This window comes from Oreochromis aureus, linkage group 16, assembly GCF_013358895.1.
Source record: "Oreochromis aureus strain Israel breed Guangdong linkage group 16, ZZ_aureus, whole genome shotgun sequence".
Classification (NCBI taxonomy): domain Eukaryota; kingdom Metazoa; phylum Chordata; class Actinopteri; order Cichliformes; family Cichlidae; genus Oreochromis; species Oreochromis aureus.
In genome coordinates, this window is record NC_052957.1 from 26257422 (window position 1) to 26269503 (window position 12082).

The 12082-nt window shown below is 42.6% G+C and overlaps 2 protein-coding genes across 5 annotated transcripts in view; one reads left to right on the forward strand and one right to left on the reverse strand.

Moving 5' to 3' along the window:
- Positions 1–877: 877 nt before the first annotated feature.
- Positions 878–5470, forward strand: tsn (translin). The gene is made up of 6 exons (XM_031732927.2): positions 878–1068; positions 2217–2310; positions 2396–2492; positions 2704–2819; positions 2906–2985; positions 4111–5470. Exons 1-6 carry the CDS (start codon positions 880–882, stop codon positions 4339–4341), a joined length of 807 nt encoding a protein of 268 aa, XP_031588787.2. The 5' UTR covers positions 878–879; the 3' UTR covers positions 4342–5470.
- Positions 5471–5594: 124 nt separating this feature from the next.
- Positions 5595–12082, reverse strand: part of si:dkey-91i10.2 (uncharacterized protein LOC555224 homolog) — a 68858-nt gene continuing 62370 nt past the window's right edge. For all 4 annotated transcript variants that reach the window (XM_039600486.1, XM_039600485.1, XM_039600487.1 and 1 more), the window contains 3 exons: positions 11453–12042; positions 8979–9124; positions 5595–8658 (listed from right to left, as the gene is read on the reverse strand). In XM_039600486.1, coding sequence (XP_039456420.1) covers positions 7830–8658; positions 8979–9124; positions 11453–12042 — 1565 coding nt within the window. In that variant the 3' untranslated portion in view covers positions 5595–7829. The remainder of the gene's footprint in view (positions 8659–8978; positions 9125–11452; positions 12043–12082) is intronic.

Below are 12082 nucleotides of genomic sequence, written 5' to 3' on the forward strand. Positions count from 1 at the left end.
ACGTGATTTTTTAAGTCCTTGAATAATGCATAGGTCACTGTGAAGTTTTTTAATAAAGACTAAACAACCCTCAGAAAATGTTCAGGTGCAGGTACCAAACTCAGCTATGCCTCAAGACAACTTAAAAACTCTGACACCTTGCAAGTAAGATATAAAGAAATTGGGGGTGGCTCGAGAGTTTTGCAGTGTACTGTAGTTTAAAATACGAAATCAAAATTATGACCCTAAAAATGGGGATAAATATTCTGACGTAATTGTGATTTAAACTACTACTCCCTTTTTTTTCTGTTTTTCATTTTAAGAACGTTGAGCTAAAGACGTTTTTAACTTATAGTTTTTAAGACGGATGGGTATATTTATATTTTTAGCAGCGTATTTATTTATTAGTGATGAAAATCCAAACTCTCCCACGTAATGAACGATCCACCTGGGGCTGGTAAGACTGAGTTTACGAGCAGCACGCAAAGGCAACAGTAACAAAAGTGCTGGTTTGGCGCCATCAACAGGGAGGATAAGGTAATGCAGTGAGTCTGTCTTCCAGGTGGACCCACCGAGGTCAAAGCAGGGTCAAATTTCCTAACTGTAGACAAAACATTTTTTAGGCTTGGCTACATATCCCCATACCACCTTTAGCTTCCAGTTCTGTATTAAATAAGCATTGCCTGTAATTGCACACCTGGATTCATTAGGTAAAAATATCACTTTCATTTTTTTTCTTTTTTTTGTAATAACACCGTGTTAAAATTAAGCAACCAAAGTATACACTGAAGAAATGAAATAAGCAATGAACAATTATTAGTAAGTAAGAAAAAAACATCTGTCTTCTACTTTTAAAACAGAAAAATGCACGATGACGCTGGCACACAGATTTATGCTTTGATGACATCATCACCAGGCGCCAGCTGGAGGCGGAGGTTGACGGCTCTCGTGCACGTTGATGTGTTGAATAGCTGCGGAAGGTTCATTTTCGGTATCAAGCGTACGGCTGGATTCAGAAGAGAAATGTCTGTCACCGAGATGTTCAGTTACATCCAGGGCTTCCTGAGCGCAGACCAGGACATCAGAGAGGTATGCACGAACAGCACAGCGTTAGCTCACAGAGACTGCTAGCTAGCAGCTAACCAGAGCCGAAGAATTGTCGTTAAACGTTTAATGAAAATATTTAACCCTGGTAAATGGGACATTATGGTTTAGCTACATCAGCTAATAAATTTCATGCAGGTCGATAACAGTTCGCAATAAATATCACTCTTCCTGAAATCTAAATATCATCAAGCTCCAGTGTTTTTACCACGCTTGTAAAGCGTTTTTCCCCAACCAAAGTTAATTTAAAAATTATGAATTTAAAGCGGGATAGCTTTAATTCCGAATATTGCTGATTGGTTGTGGCTGTATCACCCTAAGACAGGTTTTAAACCATTGAAAAATATACCCGGGTAAAAATAAATAAATAAACAAAAAATAACATTGCCCATTAATAATGTAGAATATATGAATGTACTGGTGAAGAACAGAGAAAGTCTTGTTGGATACAGAGAAAGCATATGATAGAGAGGAACTGTGGTACCGTCAGGAGTGGCAGAGAAGTATATGAGGGTGGTGTAGGACATGTGTGAAGACCGACAGAGGCGAGGTGTCCGGTAGGAGTGACAGATGAGTTCAAGGTGGGAGTGAGATTATAATAGGGATCTGGTCTGAGCTCCTTTTTGTTTGCAATGGTGATGGACAGGTTGGCAGATGAGGTCAGGCAGGAGTCTCCGTGGATTATAATGTTTGCAGATGGCACTGTGATTGCTAATGAGAGTAGAAAGCAGGTGGAAGTATGCTCTGGAGAGAAGAGGAATAAAGGTCTTTTGAAGTGAGAGTACATGTGTGGGAATGAGAGGGAGCAGTCAGTTCTTGCAACGATGCATGCACATTTACAGTTAATGTGCAGATAGAGCAATTATCCCCACATCAGCAGTGACTGTGAAAACTTCCTTGTAGTGTCAAATTCTGCACATGTATCACTCTGCACGGTGAAGGTCAAACATATGAGTGAAGTAACGACAAGCGAAGCACGTTTTTGCTTAGAGAGGGAATTTGTTGTTCTGTCTTATAGACTTTGTTGTAAGCATCTTAGGTATTCAGAGTAAGTGGCAAAGGTATATTGATTTTATTCGGACTTTAGTAGAAGCTTTAAACGCTTTGTTGTTCTTCATTCCCTCTTTTCACAGGACATTCGTAAGGTGGTTCAAACCTTGGAGCAGACTGCCAGGGAAATACTAACAGTACTACAGAGTGTCCACCAACCAAGTGGATTCAAAGAAAGTGAGTGACCCGTGGAGCTGTAGATACTTGGATAAAATGATTTTTGAACCTCTGGTATGATAATGCTCTCTTTTCTCCCCTTTAGTTCCCAGCAAATGTGCGAAGGCGCGGGAGCTGTTCTGCACAGTCAGGACACAAATTGCTGAACTCAAAACAAAATTTCCTATGGAGCAGTATTATAGGTAGGAATGACTTTCTCCTCAACAATTACAGTTGTCGTCATGATTATGCAACACTAATGAGTTTTTGAATGTTTGTTATTTAGTTCATGGAAACAAAACTTGCAAAATTTTGCTGATAATGTGTTTTTAACTGTCTCACTGTGAGCAGGATATCCTTAAGAAATCAAGTGTTTTTTATCTTTGTTTCTCGACTTTCTTCTTCTCTCTTTAGGTTCCATGAACACTGGCGGTTTGTCCTGCAGCGTTTGGCTTTCTTAGCAGCGTTTGTTGTCTATCTGGAGAGTGAAACTCTTGTAAAGCGGGAGGAAGTGGCACAGATACTCGGGAGTAGGTACCGCTTAATGTCATAAAGTCTAAGTCTCACTGGAGAAAGTCGGCTAATCTTTGCTTCCTCCTCTCGTTCCACCTTGTAGTCGAAGTGGTGCGAGAGAAAGGCTTCCACCTCGATGTAGAGGACTACCTGGCAGGCGTCCTGATCATGGCAAGTGAACTGGTGAGTTTACTGTTAACTGTTATGTTGCTACATACAGTCATGTTCTATATATTAAATACATTCTAGGAATCATGAGGATAAGCACTTGATTAATTGATCATCAGCAAGTTTGAGCACCTCTATAAAAGCAGAAGTTTTGCCAGTTTGCAGGTCTGGAGCATTCAGGTGTGTGTTTTGGGGAAGAAAGGTATTATTGCAATAATTTCTGTCCATAAATCTGATGGTGAGATTATTTCCAAACAACTCTAAGTCCATCATTCTACAGTCAGAAAGATTATTCACAAGTGGAAAACATTTAAGACAATTTCTAGTCTTTCCAGGATTGGACATCCCAGCAAGTCCACCCCAAGGTCACACTTTGTATCGCTCAGAGAAACTGCAAAAATCTCATGAGCTACATCTCAGTCTCTACAGGCTTCAGTTTGCATATTAACTGAAACCTGTAGACTGTGTGTGTGTGCGTGATACACATGCCTTATAACTTAATATAGTTGTTTAGAACAGTCCTTCCAACCTCTATTTGATTTTAAAAAGTTTTCTTATATTTATGGGTTAAATATCCTCCAAAGGTTAGTTGATACATTTCAGCCATATTCAGCATAAACTGAAGATTATGGCCTTCATAAGGGTGTGATTTATTCAAGTGTAATATATTCTGTTAGTGGCTGTGGGCAGCTGTGTTACACTGCTGGTCGAATAGTCCTCTATTCATCTGATACTGGCTGTACCTGCTTATAGTGGAGCCTGATGCAGTCCTACCTGACACTAGCTTATGGTTTTGTTTTGTTTTTTACATTAAACAATGAATTAAATCATTCATAAAGCAGGGTGTGAGGAGTTGCTACTACATTTATTTTTCTAATTTTTTTGATTGTTGCTTAATGGAAAGATGTCACCATGGGCTTTGGGAAATTATAACATAACACAGTGATGTTTAAGATGTCACTGTAAAAAATGCACTGTAAAAAATGATAGTAATAGTTTAACCGGCAATGAAATTGTGTCAGTGGCAGTTATTAAATTGTAATAATTAAATTCGTGTGAGCATGTGTTAGTTGTTTGTTGTAAACAATGATGTGCTGTGTATAACTTGACCTTAACTCACCATGCTGTTTGTCGATCCAGTCACGCTTGGCGGTAAACAGCGTCACAGCAGGAGACTACAACCGGCCCCTGCGCATCTCCAACTTCATCAACGAGCTGGACTCGGGCTTCCGCCTGCTCAACTTGAAGAATGACCCGCTGAGGAAGCGCTACGACGGCCTCAAGTACGACGTGAAGAAAATCGAAGAGGTAGTTTATGACTTGTCAATCCGCGGTCTGGCCAAGGAGCCCGAGGCCGCTGGTGACAAGTAGAGCGGCGAGGGCGCGATTGGCTGTGGGTGAAGGAGGGCGTGGTGGCTGCCCCGCCTCCAAGCTGGGAACTCTCCATGGCTGCTGCAGATTGGCGACTTTACACCACCTGGAAAATGAGAGCCAGGGATCTGCCTGAGGCCCCAGCGACCGAAGACAGACTGTGTGTGTGTGTGTGTGCGCGCGTGCTTATCGGCGTATATCTGTGCGAATGCATGCGTGAGATGTGCGTCAGGTGGATGGCAGTCTGTCGGAAAGGATAGCAGAGGCGGCGACGCCCCCCATCAGATGATTTACAATCAACGGTTTGATTTGTTGCTGGTTTTGGAAACACGTTCTCAGTCTTCTGATCCCTGTTAGACTGAGCTGGTTTTGCAGCTGTTCACTCTCATTCACAACAGTCAAGTTTTTATTATTTCTTTACAGTGTATTGATGCTTAATTGTTTAAGAAGGTGGAGATGGCTCAGAGTGAAGCACTCCAGCCAGGCTCATTTTTTCTGTCATTGTTTTTATGCGTTTACAAAGAAAAAAGAAACAAGTATTTGTGTTGTTTACCAGCATTTGATGCCCGGTGTTTCTTTGGACTCTGACTTATTGTTTAAAAAAAACAAACAAAAAACCCCCACAAAAAATATCTAGGAGCCTCATTTATAAATAAGATGGTCCACTCAAACTTGAGATATTAAATCTAAAATCCATAAAGAGAGTGACAACTGATTCATACATTTTTAAAGCGTTTGAACTCAGAAGGTTTTGGATTTCCATCAGTAGCATTTATAAATGAGGCTCGAGGAGAGGACGAGCCAAAGAAAAGACAAAGATGCACTTCATATGACATAAAGCTACTGTGATGAGTCAGGTATGTTCTTTGTTTTCATACAGTGAGAAACCCTTGCAGAGCAGTGCCAACGAGCAAATAGTCTGAACGTCTCACTGTGTGTAGTACAGTGTGTCCATTTATTGTTTTTCATGGAGAGAAACATCTTGAAGGTTTGTTTCTGTTGTGGGCGTCAATGCTTCAGTTTGCTTCAATACTTTAATGTTGCTGAATGGTGTTTTGATATAGAAAAAAATCACTGTGTTTCCCTTCTATATTGTGATTTTGTTTCAAATAAATTGATCTCAATTGTTCAGTGTGTATTGTTGTCTTTGAAATCCTAAAGATGATGCGAATGATTCTAAGTACAAACATCTACTTTATATAAGACTTTATACAGGGAAAAAACCAACAATAATAAAGGTTGTGTTTAAAATCTTTTAATATAATGCACAATATATTACACCGAGGAAATAAAACGTCAGGTCTTTCATACGCAAATGAGGAAAAGAAACTTTAATGAAAGTCTGCAGGTTTAGTTTTTTCTTTTTTTAAATCTGAAACTGCGTCCTCCAACAGTACAGGCGTATTGGTGTGGAGCTGAGCAGCCCTGCCCTCCAAAACACAGTGATCGTGCTACTTCATAACATAACAGCATTGGTCTTATCTGGTGGTTTTGGTTTCGACGACTGGGTCGACTTTATAGTTTCAAAGTGCTGGAATCGGCTTCAGTCGACCAGAGTCCCTCTCTTACATCAAGTATGGTCAACAGTAATGACTGTGTAACAGACTTTTTACCAGCAGTTACACTGGAGAATATACTATTACTGAATCATGATAATAAAGTGCATCAAACAAAATAAAGCTTTCTTAAATAATAAAAAAACAAAACAAAACACACCATGAGTAGTAAAAACACAAATTAGAAGAAGACAGAGGATCAGTCGATCACATCAGCAGTCAGGGACTGTCTAAGGAATAATTATATTGCCTGTAAATGAATCTCGGTCAAGTGACGGAGAGCAGACGAGTCTATTTCAGAGGTTAATGCTACTATGACGGATTGCAAATACTTCAGTCAGTTTTCATTTAACAGTGATCAAGTACCAAGGCACAACAGCTCATCGCTAAGTCACATAACACAGCTGAAACTGCGTCACGACGAGATGGTTTGGATGCTTTTTCTTTGAGGCATTTGTCGTCAAGGTAGCAGGCTTTTTCAACCTTAACGCCAGAGTTTCAAAACACAACCTTTTATTTGGTCTCTCACAGCTACACAGAGGGTGGGATGGACAAGAAATGGTGGCATAATTGAATCAGTTAAAGTATTAAAGTCATAATAGATAGTCTATTAACAGAAAGTCAGTGATTCTAAGTGGTTTATTTGTTTACTGAAAAGTGATATTCTTAAAATCTGAATATAGTGAGTTTGGATTTGGGACCAAAAACTCTTAAGAAGACTCTTAGGAATTACTGATGCCAGACCAAATGATTGGTTGAAGAAACAACCAGCAAATCATTCAATAATACAAAAAACTGATTGTTGATTCTCTGTTATTATATTATTACAACTGTGCAGAGGCCAGTGGTGGTCTCCACATGAGGTCCTGAAGCCGAGGTTGGAAAAACTCTGCACTTAACACACACAGGTAATGTTTGACGTCACCCGGTTTGACAGGATGTTCCAACAAAGAGGACTGACGAGACTCTTCACAAACTGCTTTCATGGCACTTAAATCTAATGACCGTAACAGAGGCGTCCTTAGCGTTAGGGTAGCTTTAGTCGTGCCCACCGACCAATCAGACTCCAGTTAAATGTGCCACATAAAACCCAACGACACAGTGAAGCAGGATTAACACCTGAACGCCAAAAGGAAAACCTCAGGAAAACGAAATGCATATACAGTAGCTACTTACTTTGAAACTGGCAGAGATTATTGCTGTTACGTGAGTTCTCACTGAAAGACGGTGACGCGGGAGGTCTGTTCAGCCTGTTTTGAGAGGCTCTGCTCCACTGCTTCTCTGGCAGTGAAAGATTGCTCTACCGCCAATGTACAGTAGAGGGTGGCACACGGACAGAATAGGGCAGTGACGACAAACGAAAACCACCGAACAAAAAAGATCTGGACGACATTTCTGCCTTGAGAAATGTTCTTACATCACACTGTGTTGTATTAAAAAAAAGAAAAGAAACTAAAAAGAACCAAAGATGTTACAATTTTTCCCGTTGCAGTCGGTCATGTTCAGTCATGCTGTTCAACAGACACACGTTACTTACTGAAAAACACAGCTCTGCTTCTCCGAGAGCAAACAGTCTTTACAATCAAGGCCGACGAGATCGACCCAAGTTGTGTTTTTTTTTCTTTGTTTTTCATTTGGTCGTCCAAGAATCTGACTTTGCTCTTGTTAATGTAACAGCTTCAAATTAAATCTACATACATTATATTTTATGACAGTATGGCGCACTTACAGCTTCGTAACAAAAACAAAGTGCTTTGTTGTTTTCTTGCCCTCATGAGACTCTGAGATTTTTTTTCTCTTCCCTTTTTATTTATTGTTATTGAATTCTAATGAGTTATGACAGCGGAGTCACTCGGAAATGCTTCATGTCGTCGGCTGATTTTTGCAGTAGGAGGTTATTTACAGTGTAACAAAGGTGAGTGGTGGTTAGTCTCAGGACCGCGTTTGGTTCGTGTTGATCATGATGTTGGGCAAAGCGTTACGTCTTTTCCTCCAGGTGCCCAAGTCCCGAGCGTACCTCTTAATCTGGTGGAACCACTGCTGAGTGCGAGATTTGTCCGAGGCGCGGAAAACGAAAGACTCCCGCCGGATGTCAAGCACCTCGAATGTGTCCTCGCAGTCCGGATCTGTCGACACCACGCAGTTCCCCAGTCGGATGGGCTCTCTCAGCACTGTGAACTTCCCGCTGCTCTTGTCCTTGATCAGAACCAGCACTCCGTCCCGAATGCTCTCTCCGCCGCTTTCCACCTGATCCCCCCGAGCCACTGGGTCGGCGCACAGTCCCTCACCCGCCCGCTGCGTCCTCACCATCAGCAGGCTCTGGACGTTCTGGAACTTGAGAGCCTTGCTGCCCTTCTTCACCCACTGACCGTCCGCCGGCTGGGACAGCTGGAGCGGCCCCTCCATGACAAATCGCGTGTTTTCCCTCGCCCACCCCACTGTCTTCATCGACACCTCTCGCATCTCGATGTTGATGACCTCCCGGTTCTTGCGGCTGTCGCGGCGGAACGAGCGCAGGGACCAGGTGACCCCGTTGCCCTCCTGCTTGGTCTTCATGTTGATGTGCTCCAGGTGGGACTCGACCCGACTCTTGGCCTCACGGAGACGCGCGTAGTCGGGGTGGCACTCGGGAGTGACCTTAATGATGCGGCTCAACAAAAGCGGGTACTTGGTCACGCGCTGGAGGGGCGCCATAAGGAAGGAGCGCAGGTTCATACGACGCAGGGCGGTGTTGTCATTCTGAGAAACATCCAGGAAGATTCTAAAGAGAGAAGGGAGAGAAGAGGACGATGAGAACGGAGACATTCTTACAGTCTATGTCTCTGGGGAAACTCTTAAAAACTTGATTAATGGGAATCATAAAACAGCCTGAGTCATGGGTGAGCTGCAGTTCTGTCTAAAAATATGAATCATTGCAGCTCTGCTCTTGAAATAGAACATCTTCTGAATAAGTGATAACTCGCTGTCCTTTCCATTAAGAATTACACAGAGCAGCCGTGGCAGGAACAAGAGAAAGCTCCCACAGCAATTTTGCCATCACACAGAGCCACAGGAAGACCAGTCCTTGTACTTTGTGTGTACCTTAGCAGTTCTTTTTCTTTCTCCAGTGTATTCAGCATGTTGACTGAGGTGGACTGCTGCAGACAGTAGGTCTGAAAGGCGGGCAGCATGTTGACAAACTCCAGAAAGATCTCTCCTATGTACACTGTCAGCAGATCTTCATCTCCCTGAAATCAAACCACAGGAAAGCAACGGCCTTAAAAGTCATTGTCCAAAGTGGTACGTGCAGACTTTATGCTTGGCTCTCGCCTCATCACTTGACACAAGGGTACTAATTAGTGAGCATAGCAGTTATCAGTGAGTGACAGTAATACTCCCAAAAATTATTAGTCCCAGATATACCAGCTGGTTTAAGGTAAACTTGAAACAAATGGTAACTAAGTATAGTATCATACAGAGAGCATTTGAGACTCATGCTTCTCAGTGAGAGAAGCAGAAATGAAACAGAGCTAGGAGAGACACCCTTCAACCGTGATATGAGCGTTGATATTTACAGAGTTCTTCCAACAGAAGACACTTTGCAACTTCCCTGTTTGTGGCGCATGTGCTTGAACAGCATAAATATGTAAATGAATACCTACACATAACAAATGTTAGGGATTTTGTTCATGTCTTGTGTGTCTGGAAGAAAGAAATTATCAGCTGATATGTCAGAATACGCACAAACAAAATACATAAGTAATAAAAGTACCAAAAGTGGCACATTTCTGATTACTCTTTAGTTAAAGACCTTTAGTCATTTGAAATTCAAGATGGCAGACATTTTCAAGATGGCTGATGGCTCTCCTTCTTTAAATTTCTTTTAAGAAAATTTCTTTCTTTAGAGAAAAGTAGACTGATCTTAGTGCTTGACCTTAAAGAAAATTATTTTAGTAATAAGAACTTTATTTATGGAGCATTTTTCAAAACCCTTTGTTACAAAGTGCTACAAAATCTCCTGGATGGACTCCTGCACTCTTCACTGTTTAACTAACTCTCACCACTGTCTAAAGCTGGCTCAGGATCTTTCTGACCTGCTCAGAAGGTTAGCAGTTTGATCCTTGGCTTCTATACTTAAAGCTTACCTGGCAAGACAATGAACTTCAAATTTCCCCTGATGCATCGACTGGAGTATTTGTGTGTGTGTATAATTAAATTGCATGTGCGAGTGTAGTGCTTTGAGCTCTCAGTAGAAGCACAACAGCGCTGTATAAATATCAGTCCATCTACCTTGCATTGTACTATATCAGGATAGAACGCAGAGGGATGATAAGTTAACTGAATTAACTTCAACTAACTCTGATTTATAAAACAGACGTTGGTGACATCACTGCTGTCAAACTTGTTGATGAGGCACTAGGCGTCTCTGTTTTGTTGTGCTGTGTTACGCAGGCACTAATAGGATGGTAATAAGCTCCAAGAGCAACACCTGGGCCCAGTGAGCTGGGCTGTAAAAGCTCCATCCTTCCTGCAGTGACTATGTGACTCCCAGGCTCGGACCAGCACAGCCAGAGTGTGTGTCTCAGGTTTATTTTATTATTTGCTCTCCATCCACCCATGGATGCTCCACACTGCTGACTTTCGGATAAACGCACACCCTTTTTAGTTTCATTATATTTTTGCAAGTAAATTGTAATTCCCTTCATCTTTTCGCCCTCTTGCTGTTGCAGCCAGTGAGCTGGGCTGTCAGCTAACTAATGTTGTAACTAATGTTACTAACTTGTTGTTAGTGTAGTTATATTTGGCTCACAGGAAGACGTTGGGCCAGCCAAAGGGTAAACAGTGCAGAGACACGCGTCCCAGGTTAACTGGTGATTCTAAATCAGCAGCAGGGTTTGGATGCGAGTCTGAACGGTTATTTGTCACTCTTTGTTAGAGTGCCCATGGTGTACCCAACCTCTCGCCCAATGTCAACTGGGATAAGCTGTTAAAGAGGCAAATGTTTACAGTTATCAGAAGCACTAACGCCCCTTAGCTTTAATGCTAACCACTGATTTGTTATGTGTTAAGCCAAAATAAGTAAAAAGAAGACTAAAGTGCTCTGTATAGCTGAGATGATGTCCAGAATTGGTGATACTTTACTGTAGGCACTATCATCACTACACAAACAGTATACAGTCACTCATTGTTAATGTAAGCATATTCATGAGAGCATGATTAATGGTTCCTCTCCTCTACTTGACAATAAGTGACCTTGTTTTTCTCATCACTGTGAGAGAAACAGACATTTTTACCTGTAATCGCTTTGAGTGTATACATGTAAATGCGTGTGCTTAAACTTGTGGTTCTGATGTTTGTACCGAATTTCTAAAGTGTACTTCTACATATATCTGAATTTGGACTCAGTAACAGTTAAAAAAAGAAACAATGGCATTTAATGACGTTATAAATGTGACCCTAAAGGTGAATTATGTAATAACAGGAGATGTTGAAATCTGTTTGTGAGCCAGAAGACGCCAACGTTGCTCATGCACTGCTGGTATTTATTGCTGAGAGACAGAGAGAGTGTGGGTCACCTGGTCAAAGGCCTGATCGATGCTGTCCTGCAGGTGTTCGGTGAAGCGTTCATTGACATCTATTAACTCCTGAACGTTGCTGAACACCACGGTGAGCTGCTCAGCAGTCAGCAGCCCGGCGCTCTGCATGGGGCAGTAAAACTCCTCTTTGATGATGCGCAGGTCCTCGCCGTAGCTCGACTCCGTGTTCAGAAACTCCAGGATGGCTTCCTTGCGTTCAATGCGCAGCTTGGAGCAACGTTCGCACATGCGCTCACCCCGTTCTTTCGAGGCCCCGTCCCTCAGTCCACAGTCCGGACACGGTCTCTGGGCCTCCCAGGCTCTCAGAGAGGCCGACGGTCTCTTCCAGGTGCGGGACAGACCCGGCCCGATGCCGCTGTCCACCCGTTCCACGTCGGCTCCCCGGCTTCTGCGGTAACGGCGAGGCTCGTTGTCCTCTTCGTCACGCTCATCGCTGAGGCCCACCACTCCGCTGTCTGCACTCAGGCTGCTGATGGTGCTCCAGCGGTGTTGTCCGGTTCGAGTCACACCCAAGACTGCCTGGCGCTCCTCACCGGGAGGCTCTGAGCGACCACGAATTGCTGCGGGTGCTGGGGAGAGGGATGTGAGGATGATCAGATTCATTAGCAA

Excerpts from the sequence above, each read along its gene's own strand:
- tsn (XM_031732927.2), top strand. The coding sequence starts at position 880 with ATGACATCATCACCAGGCGCCAGCTGGAGGCGGAGGTTGACGGCTCTC. Across the intron at positions 2,311-2,395 it reads ACCAAGTGGATTCAAAGAAA|TTCCCAGCAAATGTGCGAAG; the intron begins GTGAGTGACCCG and ends TCTCCCCTTTAG. Across the intron at positions 2,820-2,905 it reads AGTGGCACAGATACTCGGGA|TCGAAGTGGTGCGAGAGAAA; the intron begins GTAGGTACCGCT and ends TCCACCTTGTAG.